Here is a 20000-nt window from a genome sequence, read left to right on the forward strand (position 1 = left end):
TAACAGAACTTTCCACGACTTTCCATGTCTACAGATAAGACTTTGGCGGGCCAAATATTTCCATCACTGCTTAACTAATTCATCATTACTAGTTATTACTATTACTTACAACAAGTAAGCTTGCTATAAACATACTCAAAAACATTGTGTCGTTTACTAAACTCTTTTATTGAGAATATCTGTCTCTTCCACAGAAAGATGGTCCTTTGTAGCTTAGTTGGTAAAGTATGGCCCTTGTAACGCCAGGGTAGTGGGGTTTGATTCCCGGGACCACCCATACATATGTACGCCTGACTGTAAGTCGCTTTGGATAAAAGTGTCTGCTAAATGCATATATTATATTATTATATAAAGAATGTGGTTTTCATTTGTACTTCAACCATAGTGTTACAAATGGTTTTCATTGAATTTCTCACAACCATACCCTACCTACAAGGGTTCTCCAGCTCTCCAGGAGTGATCTTAATGAACGGGAGGACTGGTTTCTCAACGAAGGACCCGAATCCAAGTCTGAATTTACTGGTGAGCTTTGCCATCTCTTTGGATAGGGTGGAGCCCAAGTCTTTAATCATCTCCAGGTCGTCAATCATGGAGGCTGAGAGGTCCATCAGGTAGTAGATGTCTACAGGGTAGTCCTCTGTCTGCTGCACACTGATCTGGAAGGTCACCTCACTGCCTGAACGAAAAAAATAAGAAATAGAATAGAGTATTTCTGTCTCTCTCTCTCTCTGGGTTGCGTTCAGTTCAACCATGCTAGTGGTAAATTCTATTCCTATTATTATCCTTATGTGAAAAATTGTGTGAAAATATTCATTAAACATCCTTCATTCATCAAAAAGAGTTTCTAAATCAACTTCAAATCACCGCCAGGCCAACATGTACACACAGTGTGAGCAGTGAGCAGTGTACCCAATGGCTGTATAAATAATGGACACAGCGACTGCCCCCAGGTCTCCATCAGTAACTGTATAAATAATGGACACAGCGACTGCCCCCAGGTCTCCATCAGTAACTGTATAAATAATGGACACAGCGACTGCCCCCAGGTCTCTCATCAGTAACTGTATAAATAATGGACACAGCGACTGCCCCCAGGTCTCCATCAGTAACTGTATAAATAATGGACACAGCGACTGCCCCCAGGTCTCCATCAGTAACTGTATAAATAATGGACACAGCGACTGCCCCCAGGTCTCCATCAGTAACTGTATAAATAATGGACACAGCGACTGCCCCCAGGTCTCCATCAGTAACTGTATAAATAATGGACACAGCGACTGCCCCATCAGTAACTGTATAAATAATGGTCTCCATCAGTAACTGTATAAATAATGGACACAGCGACTGCCCCCAGGTCTCCATCAGTAACTGTATAAATAATGGACACAGCGACTGCCCCCAGGTCTCCATCAGTAACTGTATAAATAATGGACACAGCGACTGCCCCCAGGTCTCCATCAGTAACTGTATAAATAATGGACACAGCGACTGCCCCCAGGTCTCCATCAGTAACTGTATAAATAATGGACACAGCGACTGCCCCCAGGTCTCCATCAGTAACTGTATAAATAATGGACACAGCGACTGCCCCCGGGTCTCCATCAGTAACTGTATAAATAATGGACACAGCGACTGCCCCCGGGTCTCCATCAGTAACTGTATAAATAATGGACACAGCGACTGCCCCCAGGTCTCCATCAGTAACTGTATAAATAATGGACACAGCGACTGCCCCCAGGTCTCCATCAGTGGCTGTATAAATAATGGACACAGCGACTGCCCCCAGGTCTCCATCAGTAACTGTATAAATAATGGACACAGCGACTGCCCCCAGGTCTCCATCAGTAACTGTATAAATAATGGACACAGCGACTGCCCCCAGGTCTCCATCAGTAACTGTATAAATAATGGACACAGCGACTGCCCCCAGGTCTCCATCAGTAACTGTATAAATAATGGACACAGCGACTGCCCCCAGGTCTCCATCAGTAACTGTATAAATAATGGACACAGCGACTGCCCCCAGGTCTCCATCAGTAACTGTATAAATAATGGACACAGCGACTGCCCCCAGGTCTCCATCAGTAACTGTATAAATAATGGACACAGCGACTGCCCCCAGGTCTCCATCAGTAACTGTATAAATAATGGACACAGCAGACTGCCCCCAGGTCTCCATCAGTAACTGTATAAATAATGGACACAGCGACTGCCCCCAGGTCTCCATCAGTAACTGTATAAATAATGGACACAGGTCTCCATCAGTAACTGTATAAATAATGGACACAGCGACTGCTGCCCCAGGTCTCCATCAGTAACCAGGTCTCCATCAGTAACTGTATAAATAATGGACACAGCGACTGCCCCCAGGTCTCCATCAGTAACTGTATAAATAATGGACACAGCGACTGCCCCCAGGGCTCCATCAGTAACTGTATAAATAATGGACACAGCGACTGCCCCCAGGTCTCCATCAGTAACTGTATAAATAATGGACACAGCGACTGCCCCTCCAGGTCTCCATCAGTAACTGTATAAATAATGGACACAGCGACTGCCCCCTCCATCAGTAACTGGTCTCCATCAGTAACTGTATAAATAATGGACACAGCGACTGCCCCCAGGTCTCCATCAGTAACTGTATAAATAATGGACACAGCGACTGCCCCCAGGTCTCCATCAGTAACTGTATAAATAATGGACACAGCGACTGCCCCCAGGTCTCCATCAGTAACTGTATAAATAATGGACACAGCGACTGCCCCCAGGTCTCCATCAGTAACTGTAAAATAATGGACTGTATAAATAATGGACACAGCGACTGCCCCCAGGTCTCCATCAGTAACTGTATAAATAATGGACACAGCGACTGCCCCCAAGTCTCCATCAGTAACTGTATAAATAATGGACACAGCGACTGCCCCCAGGTCTCCATCAGTAACTGTATAAATAATGGACACAGCGACTGCCCCCAGGTCTCCATCAGTAACTGTATAAATAATGGACACAGGGACTGCCCCCAGGTCTCCATCAGTAACTGTATAAATAATGGACACAGCGACTGCCCCCAGGTCTCCATCAGTAACTGTATAAATAATGGACACAGCGACTGCCCCCAGGTCTCCATCAGTAACTGTATAAATAATGGACACAGCGACTGCCCCCAGGTCTCCATCAGTAACTGTATAAATAATGGACACAGCGACTGCCCCCAGGTCTCCATCAGTAACTGTATAAATAATGGACACAGCGACTGCCCCCAGGTCTCCATCAGTAACTGTATAAATAAGGGTTTACCAGTTCTGAGTTTGAGGGCCATCTTCTGTGGTGAAATCTGGGTGCTGTTGGTATTCCCCATCTTCTTCCCGAGAGGCTGGTCCCGGAGGACCTCGGAGTTGGTCACAGGAAATTCTACCTGGTCCTGGGGACAGCCTCTCCCTAGGAGGACGTACGGCGTGTCACATCGCTCACTAATTAAAAACGAGTCTGTGAAATTCTGAGAGGTTAAAAACACCACAAGGTTTTACTCCCACATTACAACCAATCTGACACAGAGACTCTTAACATATTTTACTGGTGTTTCGTCAGTCAATAGTTATACTATAGTACTAACTAAAAAGGTAGAACTTCTGAAGATCATTTACAAATATTGTCATCATTAAATCATTGAACAATATTTTTTTTGACTCTGCACTGCAATTTGCTACATCAACAACATGTCATATCAGTATTCCATATCAAGTTAGGCTAGTTGTACATTTATGAATTCATGACACGTTTTCCTGCTGGACTGCGTTCCTCAACAGGCTGTGATTTTATTTGGCCCCCAAAGTTCTGTGCAAAATATATATAATATATATACACACACACATTTCGTTCTTGGACATAAAAGACTGTAAAATCAGCAGGAAATTACATCAAAGTTATTTTTATTCAGGAAATCTGTTCCCTAGTATTCCCACGCATAAATAGAGAGGTATATGTGATCGTATCCCAATGCAATTCAAGTTTCAAATGATTATGTTTTTGTCAAATATTTTATCTGTTTGGAACTCTTGCGGTCAATGTGCAGTGCACACATTATTTAGAACTATAATGCGGCCCCCCGACCATGCGCTCAAGGAAAAATCGACCCATGGCTGAATGTAATTGGGTTCCCCTGCCCTAGATGTATAGCCTACCTCTTGTGTGCACCATGCACAGTGGGGCCCCAGCTGGAGACACTCGTCACAAGTCACTGCGCTGCCAACCGAACATGTTCCTACATGGACACCACACAGAGAATATAGAAGTGGTCAGCGTGGTTGGCCCTGTCTAGCACGGGTTACATTTTCTCACGGCACTGCTGCCTGGCATATAGTATATCAGTATATGAGTGATTGTTTCGTGCCTCTGTCTTTGTGATGCGCCTGGTTAATTTGGGCATGAATAACTAGAGCAAATGATAGGTTATGTTATCATGATACATCACAATAATAATTGTGTGTTTGCGTGCGTGCGGTTATAAATAAGATATTTGTATATATAAACCACTGGATAAAATAAACTAATTTAAATGTAATCAATGCATTGCATTCATGTATGACGTGAAATATTTACCTCTATAAAAGAATAATAAAGCTGTTATAATCTAGGGAAAAATCTGGATATATTGCAGTTACATGTAATCTTAAAAGGAGAAATTACTGGAGTTATTTTATCAAAGCCATTCGATCCGGTCTCTAGTCTTACCCTCCACGTTGTTGATCCAATGCCGAAGAATCAGGAGCAGAAGTACAGCAATCCCCATTGGTCCTCGCGGTTACTGCTATGGGGATATGAAAGAACAAAACATTCTCTGGTACTCTCATTTGTAGAGTAAAATTAACAAAACAAATAGGTATTTCCAGCCTTAGTAAACTTCTCTTGGTATCACTGTCTAGGCTAAACGACAAGAGAATGCGCCGTCTTTCTTACCTGGCAGGAAAGACGTTGAGTGCCTGCGTGGTTCAGACATTCTTACCTGCCCAGCCTTTTATGTTCACTTCCGTACAGGTGAGAACATAAACGGAACGGGACTACAGAGAGTGAGTGAGAGGTGATTGTGCGGGTGTGAGCAATGAGTGAAGTGAGGCCGGACAACGGGTACATTGATTTCGGTTTTTATTTCAATGGAAGATTATTTGATAATCGAAATATAACAGAAGTAAACTTATTTTTACATATATATTATTATAACTTATTTTTACATATATATATATCTTTTTTTTTTTTAATCTATGTTATTTTGTAAACCTGCAATCTCAAACTGTTATAACAAATATTGAAGTGCAGGTTATGGGATAAATGATCAAATCAATATAACTATTTGTGCGCACAAAATAACTTTGAAAAATTAAAAAATGGGGAAATAGCATGTTTCATTCTGCCTTTTTAAATCAACCTGTTGTGTGTCCTGGGACTAATCATTCTAAACTTAAAATCTGCCATGACAGAAATTATTCCCCCTTTAATGGACCTCTGATTCACTGCAAAATATATAGGCTAGTGTTGAAACGTTGAATATGAGTATTGATGCAGGCCATAGTATTTGTAAGGTGTGTAATTGACTTATGCTTATACACGGGTAATTCCCTTGTATTAATTGCCTCATGACCTATAATGACAAGCTGATTACATACCTAGGCCAGTAGCCCTATTCCCTAGTGATCACAAATGAATATAATATTTGCCATTTAGCAGACACTTGTATACAAAGCGGCAGAGTCATGCGTGCATACATTTTACATATGGGCGGCTCCAGCGGGAATCATACGCACAACCTTTGTCATTGCGAGCACCATTCTTTATCGACTGAGCCACACAGGACCAAATGAACTGCGCCAAGTCAAATCCCTGCGTTTGTAAAACATCATACTTTCGAACTTCCAGGATGTGCAACAGAACAACACCCATAGTTCAGTGGGTCATGACTGCCTGTCCGTCGACCTGTTGCATTACAGTATATGTCAAATCATTCATTCACTGCCTTCTCCTTGAAATGTATTATGTCGTGGCACACATCGTTTTGTCTGTAGCATTTTTGCACTATTACAGGTCTCCATCAACTGTTGTTTATTGGCTTTAACGTCATACTCTATTCTATGGTGTATTTACCCATAAAGCAATGTGATTGTTGAGCTGTGTATAAAGGGGGGTGTAGGCCAACGTGATAACCATTGTTTATAGGGACAAACAACTGTCCAGACGTGCCAGACCATAAGTCATTAACCCCTGAATTACCCAGACGAGATACTGCAACTGAAAAAATATGTTAATATTTAATACGACCAACCCCCCAGAAATGTACGTATCTCAAGGGTTACTTTCGATTTAATGATTAACAGTAGGGACAAAAACTACGTCTCGGGCTCATTTGAAAAGTAGTCTATTGCTCAATACAAATATCCTCATAAGTTTGTGTGTGTGTGTGTGTGTGTGTGTAACCTGCGAGTGAATGGGCGGTGAATGTGTGTGTGCGTAGACCATGGAGTGTGTGTCTTTACATGCAGTGTGTGTAGGTGGTGAACAATTGACAGCTGCAGTGTGGATTTCTCAGCTCGTCCTTTCCAGACTGAATATCCTACTAAAGCAATATCACACCCCTCCGAATCGCAGTAAGCCCCTCATCTGTTACTCCAAACCCCCTCCTCTCCTTCGCTGTTACTATCCCCCTCTCCTCTGCTCCCTACTCCTCTCATATGTACTCATCTCTCCATATGATTCTTCCATCATAATCTCTACTCTACTTCCGCCACGTCATCCTTTCTCCTCTCCTCCTCCACCCCTAGAGGCACCCAGCTGTCTGTCATCCCATCTCAGCTGATGGATGGAGTGACAGTGGAATGACAGCACTTGTCCTCTGCCACTTTGCAGCTCCCTCCATTCTCTATCTGACTAGAGGACAAACATTTGTACAGTTGTGCCACAGCTGTTCAGAGAACGTACACAGGCCACCCATAAGCATCTTTAAAACATACACTAGTGTGACCTTTTAAAATATGATCTGTTGCTATCTGACAACTCAGCTATCCATTAATTAATTAAATTGTCCTACCTAATTGTCCCACCTAATTGTTCTACCTAATCCACTCAGGTCATTCATTCAAAGTGTCCTACCTAACCAGCCCAGATATCCATTCTTTCATTCAAAGTGTCCTACCTAACCAGCCCAGATATCCATTCTTTCATTCAAAGTGTCCTACCTAACCAGCCCAGATATCCATTCTTTCATTCAAAGTGTCCTACCTAACCAGCCCAGATATCCATTCTTTCATTCAAAGTGTCCTACCTAACCAGCCCAGATATCCATTCTTTCATTCAAAGTGTCCTACCTAACCAGCCCAGATATCCATTCTTTCATTCAAAGTGTCCTACCTAACCAGCCCAGATATCCATTCTTTCATTCAAAGTGTCCTACCTAACCAGCCCAGATATCCATTCTTTCATTCAAAGTGTCCTAAACCAGCCCAGATATCCATTCTTTCATTCAAAGTGTCCTACCTAACCAGCCCAGATATCCATTCTTTCATTCAAAGTGTCCTACCTAACCAGCCCAGATATCCATTCTTTCATTCAAAGTGTCCTACCTAACCAGCCCAGATATCCATTATTTCATTCAAAGTGTCCTACCTAACCAGCCAGTGTCCCAAAAAAAGTGTTCTCCAGCATGTCAATAAGCCAATCTTTGGGTCAGATGGTCATGTATAACCAGACAGAGAGAAATAGAAACAACTTCTGTTCATCTTCATTGTTGCTTTCCCAAGGTTTCATTCCCACCATCAGTCACATTGTGAGGGAAGGAAGACTCTCCCACACAAAACCTGCCAGCATTCTAGACTCCAACCTCTACTTCCGTTGTTGAGACATGAACATGATATTGGCTTTGTCAAGTTAAAGGATTCATAAGAAACTGAATCCTAGTCATTACTCCTTGTCATTCCTTACAATGAGCTGCCTGCTCCGGGTTGTACGCAGTGCTGTGTGATATGATATCACAGATATCAGTGTGTGTGTGTGTGTGTGCCCGGCGGGCCGTGTCATCACACAGTACATTACAACAGTCGGCACTGCAATGAGACAACTCACCTACAACAGGGGCCTCCTCTGGTACCATGCTGCCCTGTCAAAGCTGCGTCCTTGTCGCCGCCTGACAAATGAAGGGAGAGGAATCAGGGAGACGCCGCCACTGCCGCCGGCCCTCAAAACGTCCAGTTCCAACTGCAGCCATGGGCAGGAGTAACTATATACCTACAGTAACAGACAGCTTTATGAAGCATGACGCTGCCTGTCCCTCTCACCCTCCCCACTGCCCATGCTCCCAGGCTGATGGGGGTGGAGGGGTGCTGATGAGTGATGGCAGCAACTGCTGGTGGGTCTGAGACATACAAATAACAGCCGCCTTCATTAGAGAGGGACGGCAGCCGAGTGGCAGTGATCCAGATTGACTGACAGGCCAAATGTGCCAGTGTTGCCCTCTCTTGGTTGACGCAGTAGGCTACAGCTCCCTGTGAGGAGCTCGTGTCAAGTATTTGTTGTTTATGTTGCGGTCTTGTGTTTGGAAGTGAATCGCAAGCCCAGTGAGTTAATTGAAACAAGTGCAGAGGAGGGTCAGAGATGGAAGGAGTGACTGTGTATTAATGTTATCCCTTCCCTATGGTGCTATGATTGGAATGTATATGTGTGTGTGTGTGTGTGTGTGTGTGTAAAAGAGATACCGAGAGAGAGACCGAGAGAGAGAGACCAAGAGAGAGAGAGACCGAGAGAGAGAGACCGAGACCGAGAGAGAGACAGAGACCAAGAGAGAGACCGAGACCAAGAGAGAGACCGAGACCAAGAGAGAGACCGAGACCAAGAGAGAGACCGAGACCAAGAGAGAGACCGAGAGAGAGACCGAGACCGAGAGAGAGACCGAGAGAGACCGAGACCAAGAGAGAGAGACCGAGAGAGAGAGAGAGACCGAGAGAGAGAGACCAAGAGAGAGAGAGAGACGAGAGAGACCGAGAGAGAGAGAGACCAAGAGAGAGAGAGAGAGAGAGAGAGACCGAGAGAGACCAAGAGAGAGAGAGAGAGAGAGAGAGAGAGACCGAGAGAGAGAGAGAGAGACCGAGAGAGAGACCAAGAGAGACCGAGAGCCGAGAGAGAGAGAGAGAGACCGAGAGAGAGAGAGACCGAGAGAGAGAGACCGAGAGAGAGAGAGAGAGACCAAGAGAGAGAGAGGTGGACAAGGTGACAGATGTACATCGTAAGGATGAGAGTCAGATCAGTTCAGTAAAAGTGCACATTCAGGCAAGGCATTATTCCCAGAAATCAATGTGGTAACCATTCTGGTTCCAAATGGCTACCAGGCTAATCAAGCTGACTCTTTGCCATGTGGTACAGTTACCCTCTACTACTGTAGAGTAAAACACATTAGTCGCTTTTTACATGGCTATTGTAAAATGTATCCATAGGCTATACTGTGGCCCCATAAAGACATGTGCCAGAAAGGTTTATTTAAAGGTCAATCAGCCCCTTTCCTATGAAATACCATTGAACAGAAATGAGTGAATGAATCAAGACACTAGATACCACAGACCCTCTCAATGTCTGCACCCCCAATCTGACCTTGGCCCCACTTTAGGGAAAAGCGCCATGTGTCCCTTCAGCTGTGGATAATTAGACTTCAGAAGAGCGAGAGAAAGGAGAGAGAGAGAGAGCGAGAAAGGGGATGGGGGGGGGGGGTGAGACAGAGAGTGCTAATCCTCCATCACTTGCTCCTTATGTTCATAGGGTCGATTTTCTTGCGTGGCGTGGGGAGCATATGCTTGGCATTACGGTCTGGCTGGGTGGTGTCCGGAGCATGTGTGTGTGTGTGTGTGTGTGATCTTTACTGGTAAGATATATGGGACATGGTGCCTTTGTGTCTATGGCATCAGCTCAAGTAAGCTGCTAGCTTTAACAGAGAAGCCCCATAAAAGACACATATCACAAAGGATACATTACATGAAATCCCCTGGATGCTACAAATAGTGTCCAAAAGGTTAGCGCCATGGACATATACTGTATACTTGTGTTTATATACATCACTGGTTAGCAAGTACATTGATACATCAAGTTCTTATCAAGACAGTACTAACGATGACAAAGTGGACATCTACTGCATCGACTTTCAGGGTGGCAGGTCACCTAGTGGTTAGAGCATTGGGCCAGTAACCAAAAGGTTGCTGGATCAAATCCCAGAGCTGACAAGGTAAAAATCTGTCATTCTACCCCTGAACAAGGCAGTTATTCCACTGTTCCCAGGTCGGCTGTCATTGTAAATAAGAATTTGGTCTTAACTGACTTGCCTAGTTAAACAAATACTTACTAATTTGAATGCATAGCCCCCTCTGCTGTTGATTGAAGGTACTTCATGTAAATCATATCACATTTTATTGGTCACATATTTAGCAGACGTTATTGCGGTGGTAGCGAAATGCAGTGCAGTTGTATCTAGCAATTCACAACAGTACACACAAAACTCAATAAATATGAGGACAAGCAATGTCGGTCAGAGTGGCATTGACTAGAATACAGTATGTACATATGAAATTAGTAAAACATGACGTAAACATTATTAAAGTGGCCAGTGTTCCATTATTAAAGTGATCAGTGATTCCATGTCTACAGGGTAGCAGCCTCTAAGGTGCAGGGTTGAGTAACCGGGTGGTTTCCGGCTAGTGACAGTGACTAAGTTCAGGAAAGAGTACTGGGCGGAGGCCAGCTAGTGATTCATATTTAACAGTCTGATGGCCTTGAGATAGAAGCTGTTTTTCAGTCTCTCGGTCCCAGTTTTGATGCACCTGTACTGACCTCGCCTTCTGGACGATAGCGGGGTGAACAGGCAGTGGCTCAGGTGGATGTTGTCCTTGATGATCTTTATGGCCTTCCTGTGACATCGGGTGCTGTAGGTGTCCTGGAGGGCAGGTAGTTTGCCCCCGGTGATGCGTTGTGTAAACCACAACACCCTCTGGAGAGCCCTGCGGTTGCGGGCGGTGCAGTTGCCGTACCAGGCGGTGATACAGTCTGACAGAATGCTCTCAATTGTACATCTGTAGAAGTTTGTGAGGGTCTTAGGGGCCAAGCCAAATTTCTTCAGCCTCCGGAGGTTGAAGAGGCGCTGTTGCACCTTCTTCATCACACTGTCTGTGTGGGTGGACCATTTCAGATTGTCAATGATGTGTACGCCGAGGAACTTGAAGCTTTTCACCTTCTCCACTGTGGTCCCGTCGATGTGGATAGGGGCGTGCTCCCTCTGCTGTCTCCTTAAGTCCACGATCATCTCCTTTGTTTTGTTGATGTTGAGGGAGAGGTTATTTTCCTGGCACCACTCCACCCGTGACCTCACCTCCTCCCTGTAGGCTGTCTTGTCGTTGTTGGTAATCAGGCTTGTTGTGTCGTCTGCAAACTCAATGATTGAGTTGGAGGCGTGTGTGGCCACGCAGTCGTGGGTGAACAGGGAGTGCAGGTGGGGGCTGAGCATGCACCCTTGTGGGGCACCGGTGTTGAGAATCTGCGTAGAGGAGATGTTGTTTCCTACTTTCACCACCTGGGGAGAGCCCATCAGGAAGTCCAGGACCCAGTTGCGCAGGGCGGGGTTCAGACCCAGGGCCCTAAGCTTAATGATGAGCTTGGAGGGTACTATGTACAATGACATGCTTCTTGTCATATCCCAAAACACAACAATAGCTGTAACTGAAGGGGTTCAGTTAAGATTTAGTAAACAACTACATCAAACATAAAATATGAGACATAAATGACTAAACAAACTCACCTCATAGGGCTGATTCATGGTGGGTTTTTATTCAAATATTTTTATAAAGGAAAGCACAAGGATAAGATTGTTCTACCAATCTAGTGAAATGATGGCTGTAACATACATAAGGAAACAAAAATACAAAATGATTTTATTCTTCTAACTGATGATACCCAGCAGCATCATCACCCAGACATGTAAAACAAACAAAAAAAAAATCTATCTTTCTGCATAAATTACTACTATTTCATTTTTATTTATTGTCATCAGCCAGTCTATATCACACAAGTGTTGGTGGAATTTGCTGTACAACTAGCCTATTGATCCAGACACAGAATTGCACTTGGTTCAGACATCGCTAGCTATGCAAGACTACAAATAGTATGGTTGCAATTTAAACTTCCATCTTTCAGACTTCTACAACCCCCCCCTCCCCCTCACCACATTAACTGCCAACACAAAGTCCCATACTGAGAAGGTGTGTGTGTGTGTTTCAAGGGAAGAATAGATAGAGTCTAGCCGCCTACACTACCACGTGGTGGGTTTGCGTTCCTCTTTTATAAACATTTTAAAAAACGCCTCATTCCCCAGCCTATTGGAACCTCTGATCGACAAGCAGCACTTTGTTTTTTCTTTTAACTTTGGAGACTCCAAAACTAAGGCGGAGCTAAAAGCCGCATTCCACCTGTAGCAATGTTTATATCGGAAAAACAAACAAAAAACAAGATTCAGCATGATACTACACTAAACAAAACAGAATGTTTCTTTACTTGAGGACAGAGTAGTAGGAGGAAGAATAGTAAAAATTGCTATTGGCCAGCTCCTGAGCTTGGCTTTGGGTGCGTCCCAAATCTGACCTTATTTTCTTTATAGTGCAATGCTTTTGACCCATAGAGATACATAGAGGACTCGAGTGCCCAAAAGCCTATTTTAGCATTGGCAGCACCATTGAGGACTTTCACCATTTTGAAGTAGTCAACTGGGTGGGACTTCCAATGGGTTAAAGGGATACTTCGGGATTTTGGCAATGAGGCCCTTTATCTACTTCTCCAGAGTCAAATGAATTTGTGGATACCATTTTTATGTCTCCGTGTCCAGTATCAATGAAGTTAGAGGTAGTTTTGCAAGCCAATGCTGACTAGTGTTAGCGCAATGACTGGAAGTCTATGGGTATCTGCTAGCATGCTAGTAGATAAAGGGCATCATTGCCAAAATCCCGAAGTATCCCTTTAACCCATTGGAAGTCCCACCCAGTTGACTACTTCAAAATGCTCTCACAGACGCCATTATGGGATAGACACAATGACATGATGTCTGTCTAACTCTATGTTTTTATTTATTTAACCTTTATTTAACTAGGCAAGTCAGTTAAGAACAAATTTTTATTTACAATGACGGCCTAGGAACAGTGGGTTAACTGCCTTGTTCAGGAGCAGAACGACAGATTTTTATCTTGTCAGCTCGGGGATTCGACCCAGCATCCTTACGGTGACTGGCCCACCGTTTTGAACATAGCCCTATGTGAAAAGCCTATGGGTCAACAGTAATGCACTACATAAGAAAAAGGGTGCGATTTGGTCCGCAGCTTTTGTGTTCTTCTCTGGTGAGGCGGGCTGGACCTGCAAACCCAGCCGTACCAGCCCAGACAGAACTCTGAGGTAGATAAAAACCAGCCACACACGACCACACATGGTGACCATTCAAGATGACCATTCAATGTTCTTTAAAGACAACCCCGTCAATTTAGCGTAAAGTAAAACAGATTGTAATTTCATCATTAAAGTTAAGCATTTTCTATTAATATTACTGTGTCTGTTGAAGTAAAAAAATAGCAGAGACAAAAATTAAACCGCCTTGACGTTACCTCACAATTTCAAGCTTGCATTTCTTTTAAATCTATACGTGTTTTTTATTTGAATTGTAGGCTATCTTGCCTTAATTAGGGAGATGAGATCAGTATGTGTAGCATTTGATGGAGGTTCACATCCTTGGTTGTGTGTGAAATATGACAAAACAAGACACCTACACTGTCAAAGTCTAAAGAGACCTTACTATGGACTGACAGGAGTTCTAATTAAGAGTGGCTGTTCTTTTTAAATGTAGCCTGGTTAGACCAGGCTGAATACTGTGATCACCATGAAGTGAAACAGTGAAACGTCAGGGAATCAGTTCGGATTCTGCCAGGCTATGTAAAATGACTTATGATGTTAGAGGAAGGCACATTATCCAACCCATCATCTATTTGGCAAAACATCTGCTTCTTTATCAGTTCTCTATTCATAGATTGATTGACAGCTGCCAAACGGCCAATCCTACATATTTAATCTGATACAGAAAATCATGTCAGACATTAACCCTAAAAGCCTAATTGAATGATAATATCTTATAAAGACCAAAAATAAAAACCAGTAACACCTCACCAAATGAACACTTTTTGCAAGCAACATTTTTTTCATCATATATCTTGGCTAATAAACTACCTATAAAACCCATTGGAAATCTCTTTTTCCTTAAGTCAACAGATTCCACAAAAAAAAAGAATCAATCTCATGCATCTTTTAACATCACGCTGTAGGCTACTTGCCCCATTGCATCCACTTGGAGAATCCGTGGTAAAAAATACACGTCTTTTCGTTTATCAAAATAAAACATTTTTTTTCCTGTTTTGAAGGGGGGAAATAATTGTTGGTTTTGTCCATTTTTACAGCTCTGTCTTCCGTTTTACACACCATGGTATCATTGCTGTTGGTTCCATCATACACAGTTGTTTGGTTGAAGCTGTGCAAAAGAGTTCTTACTGAAGTCTGGTCTGGTCCAATCAGGAGAGGCTATGACTGTGACATCATGAGTCAGCGCCCACAGCATCCATTACTGCTCACAGAAGTCACCTGACAATACACACGACAATCAGGATCACTACTCCTACTATGAGCAGTGCTACAGTCCAATTAAAACTATCACCTCCATGTCATATAGGGACTCATAAGGAAGCACGTACCTTATCGCTACTTGCTCTGTTGACTGTAGGGAGACGAATTGTTGGACGAATCCACTTGTTGCTGTGAACCATTTTCCTGAAGAGGGAGAAACTGTGTAACTTCACATCTTATTATCGTGTATTAGCACCATCAAGTAAGTAATGGTATGGGATGTCAAAATTGTATGTAAAATGGCTATACTCATGATGAGACATGGATGAATGAGAGGAGATCAACACAATGAGATGGCAAAGACGAACCTCGGAACTTACGGCTGTCTGCTGCATGTGGGCGTACTGAGGCATATAGGCTGCCTGGACTGCAGCGTTGGCTGAAATATACTGCTGTCATAAGAAAAACAACAATATATTAGATACTGTACCCCTCAGAAGTCAGCCAACTCATTTTCACCCAATCCCAAATCACTGCCTAGTCCTTAGCCTCTGTGCACTTTAGATCTGTGTTTGCATCAGGTAAAATGAGACTAACTAAATTGCACCTCCCCCTTCCCAGAATGCCCCTCACCGCTCCACTGCTGCCCAATGAGAGATGGCCCATCTGCTGTGTCATGATGGCGGTGGGCTGCATTGTCATGGAGTGGTCCACAGAGGGCGACATTACAGCCTGCTGTAGCAGAGAGACAGATTATAATTCTAGAATCAATACAAGGTCATCCTCATACTCAAACCCATTGAGGATCAATGGAAGGTCTGCAGGCAAAAGTATCTGGCTTTTTGGAATTTGTGGTTAGGTTTAACTGTAATAACTCATTCATAAAACTGATTCTGTACAGGGCTGAATAGGGACTGGTTAGACCAAGTGTAGTGCTGAGCGATTAACCGAAATGTTGGTTATTTAAACAATTTTAAACAACTACTTGACTGATGTCGGTTCAATTATTTGAATTCCATTTTGTTAATTTTTTTGTTGTTGTTGGTGAGCCCGATGTGCAGTTTCTGTAGAAATAAATCAGATCAAGCCTGAACTGTGCGATGTACTCGGGAGTTGTAGGTTCCAACAAGCCAATATTCGACATAATTACCATGTTTTCTTCGCTAAACTAACTACAATGACCATAATCCATTGTGTGCCCGGTTTAAACTTGTCCGATCTGTGCGGAGTTGACATGGAGACAGAGAACAGAGAACGAGAGGGATAGAACGGAGTTGACATGGAGACAGAGAACAGACAACGAGAGGGATAGAACGGAGTTGACATGGAGACAGAGAACAGACAACGAGAGGGATAGAACGGAGTTGCTTTGCGAGTTTGAAAATGCAGGATCTAAGTGATTGATAGTTGGTTTTCAGCAGTCATAAAAGTATGCCTTATTTTCTTTGAATCAAATCAAATCTCATTTGTCACATGCACCGAATACAAGCTTACTTACAAGCTCTAAACAACAATGCAGTTAAGAAAATACCCCCGATCTCAAAAAGCACTAATCGCTCAGCACTAACCAAGTGAAACCTGTGACTTCAAGTTTGTTAGATTAATCAGACAAGCTCAGTACCCCCCGAAAATACATATTTTTTTAGGCCTTAGGCCATCTGTATAAGCCAAAACTCCTTGAGGGAGTGCACCATTTCCTTGTCAAAATGAGGGGAAACAGACACAGACACTTGTTCTACTTGAAACCATCTGCTGAGAGATGCAAATGGCTTCAGTCATAAGACCGTGTTTGCTGCAGGCATTTCCTGTTGGCTCCATACGGCAGTGGGAGCAGAGGGCTAGAGGCCAGAGAAGCACAGTCGTATTTCGGTCCCAGATCACACCCTAATTCTCTCAAACTCAACTCTGGACCATTTTTCATTGTTCCCCTCTAATCAAGGACTGATTTAGACCTGGGACACCAGGTGGGTGCAATTAATTATCAGGCAGAACAGAAAACCAGCAGGCTCCGGACCTAGTAGGGTAAGAGCTGAATAGCCCAGCCCTGTTCCCTACATAGGGCACAACTTTTGACCAGAGCCCCAGAGTCAGTTAGCTACTGGAAAAGAGAGCTCTCTGCTTTTGTCTCAGGCTCTGGTCAAAAGTAGTGCACTATATAGGGAATAGGGTGCAAATTCAGACGCAGTCTTAATCCACCGTGTCACATCCAGATGATAAAAGGAAAAGAGCTCAAGAGCTTAAACTCACCAGGGGAGTTTCCCCTTTAAATCCTAATCAAAACAATTGATTGGTTCCGCCCTCACTGAAATATGAGGGAATGTTCCGGTTCCCAGAACTGGGCTCGGCTCTGTTTTGTTCTGTTCTCTTCTCTTCTCACACAGATTTTGGGGGTGTTTATTCTGCAGTGTCAGCAGAACTCGCTGATTAAAGTAACACATTCTGTTTTTGAATCAGGGTATTTTTAACTGAGGTAACATGTCATACGTCAGCCTCTCAACATATACTATCAGTGGGATAAGATATATACAGGGGCGCAACTTTCACATTCTGAAATGGCATTTTTGTCCCCTCCCAGTTTTATAATTGTAATGCGATACAAAACGAGGCAACAGTGTGCTTTAGGACCATGCGGACTCCGCCGAGCGATATGCTACCGGTCAAAAGTTTTAGAACACCTACTAATTCAAGGGTTTTTCTTTATTTGTACTATTTTCTACATTGTAGAATAATAGTGAAGACATCCAAACTATGAAATGACACATGGAATCATGTAGTAACCAACAAATTGTTAAATCAAAATATATTTTATATTTGAGATTCTTTGATGCCTTGTTGACAGCTTTGCACACTCTTGGCATTCTCTCAACCAGCTTCACAAGGTAGTCACCTGGAATGCATTTCAATTAACAGGTGTGCCTTGTTGAAGTCAATTTGTGGAATTTATTTCCTTCTGATTGAGCCAATCAGTTGTGCTGTGACAAGGTGGGTGGGGGGTATACAGGAGATAGCCCTATTTGGTAAAAGACCAAGTCCATATTATGGTAAGAACAGCTCAAATAAGCAAAGAAGTGACAATCCATCATTACTCTAAGACATGAAGGTCAGTCAATACGGAACATTTCAAGAATTTTGAAAGTTTCTTCAAGTGCAGTCACAAAGAACATCAAGCGCTATGATGAAACTGGCTCTCATGAGGACCGCCACAGGAAAGGAAGAGCCAGAGTTACCTCTGCTGCAGGGGATACGTTTATTAGAGTTACCAGCCTCAGAAATTCCAGCCCAAATAAATGCTTCACAGAATTCAAGTAACAGACACATCTCAACATCAACTGTTCAGAGGAGACTGTGTGAATCAGGCCTTCATGGTCAAATTGCTGTAAAGAAACCACTACTAAAGGATACCAATAAGAAGAAAAGACTTCCTTGGGACAAGAAACCCGAGCGATGGACATTAGACCGGTGGAAATTCGTCCTTTGGTCTGGAGTCCAAATTTGAGATTACTGGTTCCAACCACCGTGTCTTTGTGAGACATGGTGTGGGTGAACAGATGATCTCTGCATGTGTATTTCACACTGTAAAGCTTGGAGGAGGAGGTGTGATGGTGTGATGGTGTTTGCTGGTGACACCGTCTGTGATTTATTTAGAATTCAAGGCACACTTAACCAGCATGGCTACCACAGCATTCTACAGCGATACGCCACCCCATCTGGTTTGGGCTTAGTGGGACTATAATTTGTTTTTCAACAGTACAATGACCCAACAAACCTCCAGGCTGTGTAAGGGCTATTTTACTAAGAAAGAGAGTGATGGAGTGCTGCATCAGATGACCTGGCCTCCACAATCCCCCGACCTCAACCAAACTGCTGGAAAAGCATTCCAGGTGAAGCTGGTTGAGAGAGTGCCAAGAGTGTGCAAAGCTGTCATCAAGGCAAAGGGTGGCTAATTGAAGAATCTTAAATATAAAATATATTTTGATTTGTTTAACACTTTCTTGGTTACTACATGATTCCATATGTGTTATTTCATAGTTTTGATGTCTTCACTATTATTCTACAATGTAGAAAATAGAAAAAAATAAAGAAAAACCCTTGAATGAGTAGGTGTTCTAAAACCACTGACCGGTAGTGTATATATCCCCCCCCACTTCTAAAACAAAAGTTGCACCCCTGGATGTACAGTGTGTATATATATATATATATACACACACACATACACACACACACACACACATATATACACACACACACATACATATACATATACATATATATATATATATACATATATATATACATACATATATATACATACATACATACATACATACATACACACATTTAAATCACAATGTTTTCGTATCAGAGAAGTATCCGCCTAACTGTATTATTACAGTTAGAGAAACGCATGGTATACATCGTCCAACTAAATATTTACTTGCATTATGTCTGTAGTCTACATGTATAGCGCTGCGAACTGAGTTAAAAGACATAGTTTCTTTCACTGTGTTTTTGTACCAGGGTAGTACTCCATTTGTAGTAAAATGAAGTCTGACAATCCATATTTTCTAGCACTGTGTGTGTGGAGTAAGAAAGACATTTCATTTCTCTTACTGGGTGTTGCATGATGTAAGGCTGGTGGGCCATCCAGGAAGGATTCTGTACCTGGAGCAGGAAAGGGCAGGGTTAACCTCATGCCACATTCTTCAAATTTACATAACATTTACATTGGAGTCATTCAGCAGATGCTCTCATCCAAAGCGACTGTCATCTTTTGATCATTTATATTGAATTAACTCCAGGATAATGAAGTGCCTACCTGGTAGGAGGTGACAGGAGACATGTAGGGAGACATGGCTTGCTGAGTCATCATCCTATTGGCCGTTAGGGTGTAGGGAGAGGCATAATAGCCGTTCTGCATAGCAGCTGAGGTGGGGTCGTAGGTGAGAGTCATCCCGCCCTGGTAGGACAAAATAGAACAGTCACACAAAACCAGATCCTTCTCATCTAACTGTGACATTAGCATCACAATACCAACCATTAAATCAGTACCATGATCTGTAATGGGCACTAATGTAGTGCTTCCTAAACTGTGGGGCGTTCCGTCCCCCCCCCCCCGGGGTTGGCGGGGGGGGCACCGGTGGAATTGTGTAGAACTGCAGGAAATAAGCTTTAATAAGGAAATTAATAAGGAAATAAGCCTGCAAAATTCACTCCACCAACAAGAGGTGGAAAAAGTACACAATAGTCATACTTGAGTAGAAGTAAAGACACCTTCATAGAAAATGACTCAAGTAAAAGTAAGTCACCCAGTAAAGTACTACTTGAGTAAAAGTACT

The 20000-nt window shown here is 43.0% G+C and overlaps 2 protein-coding genes across 19 annotated transcripts in view; both read right to left on the minus strand.

The window, feature by feature from the left end:
* The window catches only part of LOC112255167 (integrin beta-6), a 21880-nt gene extending 13641 nt beyond the window's left edge, over window positions 1-8239 (minus strand). For 2 of the 6 annotated variants that reach the window (XM_042324018.1, XM_042324024.1), the window contains exons 1-5: window positions 4957-5062; window positions 4732-4807; window positions 4182-4261; window positions 3298-3496; window positions 430-676 (exon numbers count right to left, since the gene is read on the minus strand). In XM_042324018.1, the coding sequence (XP_042179952.1) occupies window positions 430-676; window positions 3298-3496; window positions 4182-4261; window positions 4732-4789 (584 nt within the window). In that variant the 5' untranslated portion in view covers window positions 4790-4807; window positions 4957-5062. Of the gene's footprint in view, window positions 1-429; window positions 677-3297; window positions 3497-4181; window positions 4262-4731; window positions 4808-4956; window positions 5068-8106 lie in introns of those variants that run through there. The other 4 variants (XM_042324019.1, XM_042324020.1, XM_042324022.1 and 1 more) reach the window with 4 other exon arrangements.
* A 5651-nt stretch (window positions 8240-13890) lies between these two features.
* LOC112253827 (RNA-binding motif, single-stranded-interacting protein 1) overlaps window positions 13891-20000 on the minus strand; it is a 35111-nt gene continuing 29001 nt past the window's right edge. For 4 of the 13 annotated variants that reach the window (XM_042324036.1, XM_042324037.1, XM_042324025.1 and 1 more), the window contains 6 exons: window positions 19481-19621; window positions 19276-19326; window positions 15298-15399; window positions 15033-15116; window positions 14793-14883; window positions 13891-14682 (listed from right to left, as the gene is read on the minus strand). In XM_042324036.1, coding sequence (XP_042179970.1) covers window positions 14800-14883; window positions 15033-15116; window positions 15298-15399; window positions 19276-19326; window positions 19481-19621 — 462 coding nt within the window. In that variant the 3' untranslated portion in view covers window positions 13891-14682; window positions 14793-14799. The remainder of the gene's footprint in view (window positions 14683-14792; window positions 14884-15032; window positions 15117-15297; window positions 15400-19275; window positions 19327-19480; window positions 19622-20000) is intronic. The other 9 variants (XM_042324027.1, XM_042324028.1, XM_042324034.1 and 6 more) reach the window with 7 other exon arrangements.

Source organism: Oncorhynchus tshawytscha, linkage group LG07, assembly GCF_018296145.1.
Source record: "Oncorhynchus tshawytscha isolate Ot180627B linkage group LG07, Otsh_v2.0, whole genome shotgun sequence".
Classification (NCBI taxonomy): domain Eukaryota; kingdom Metazoa; phylum Chordata; class Actinopteri; order Salmoniformes; family Salmonidae; genus Oncorhynchus; species Oncorhynchus tshawytscha.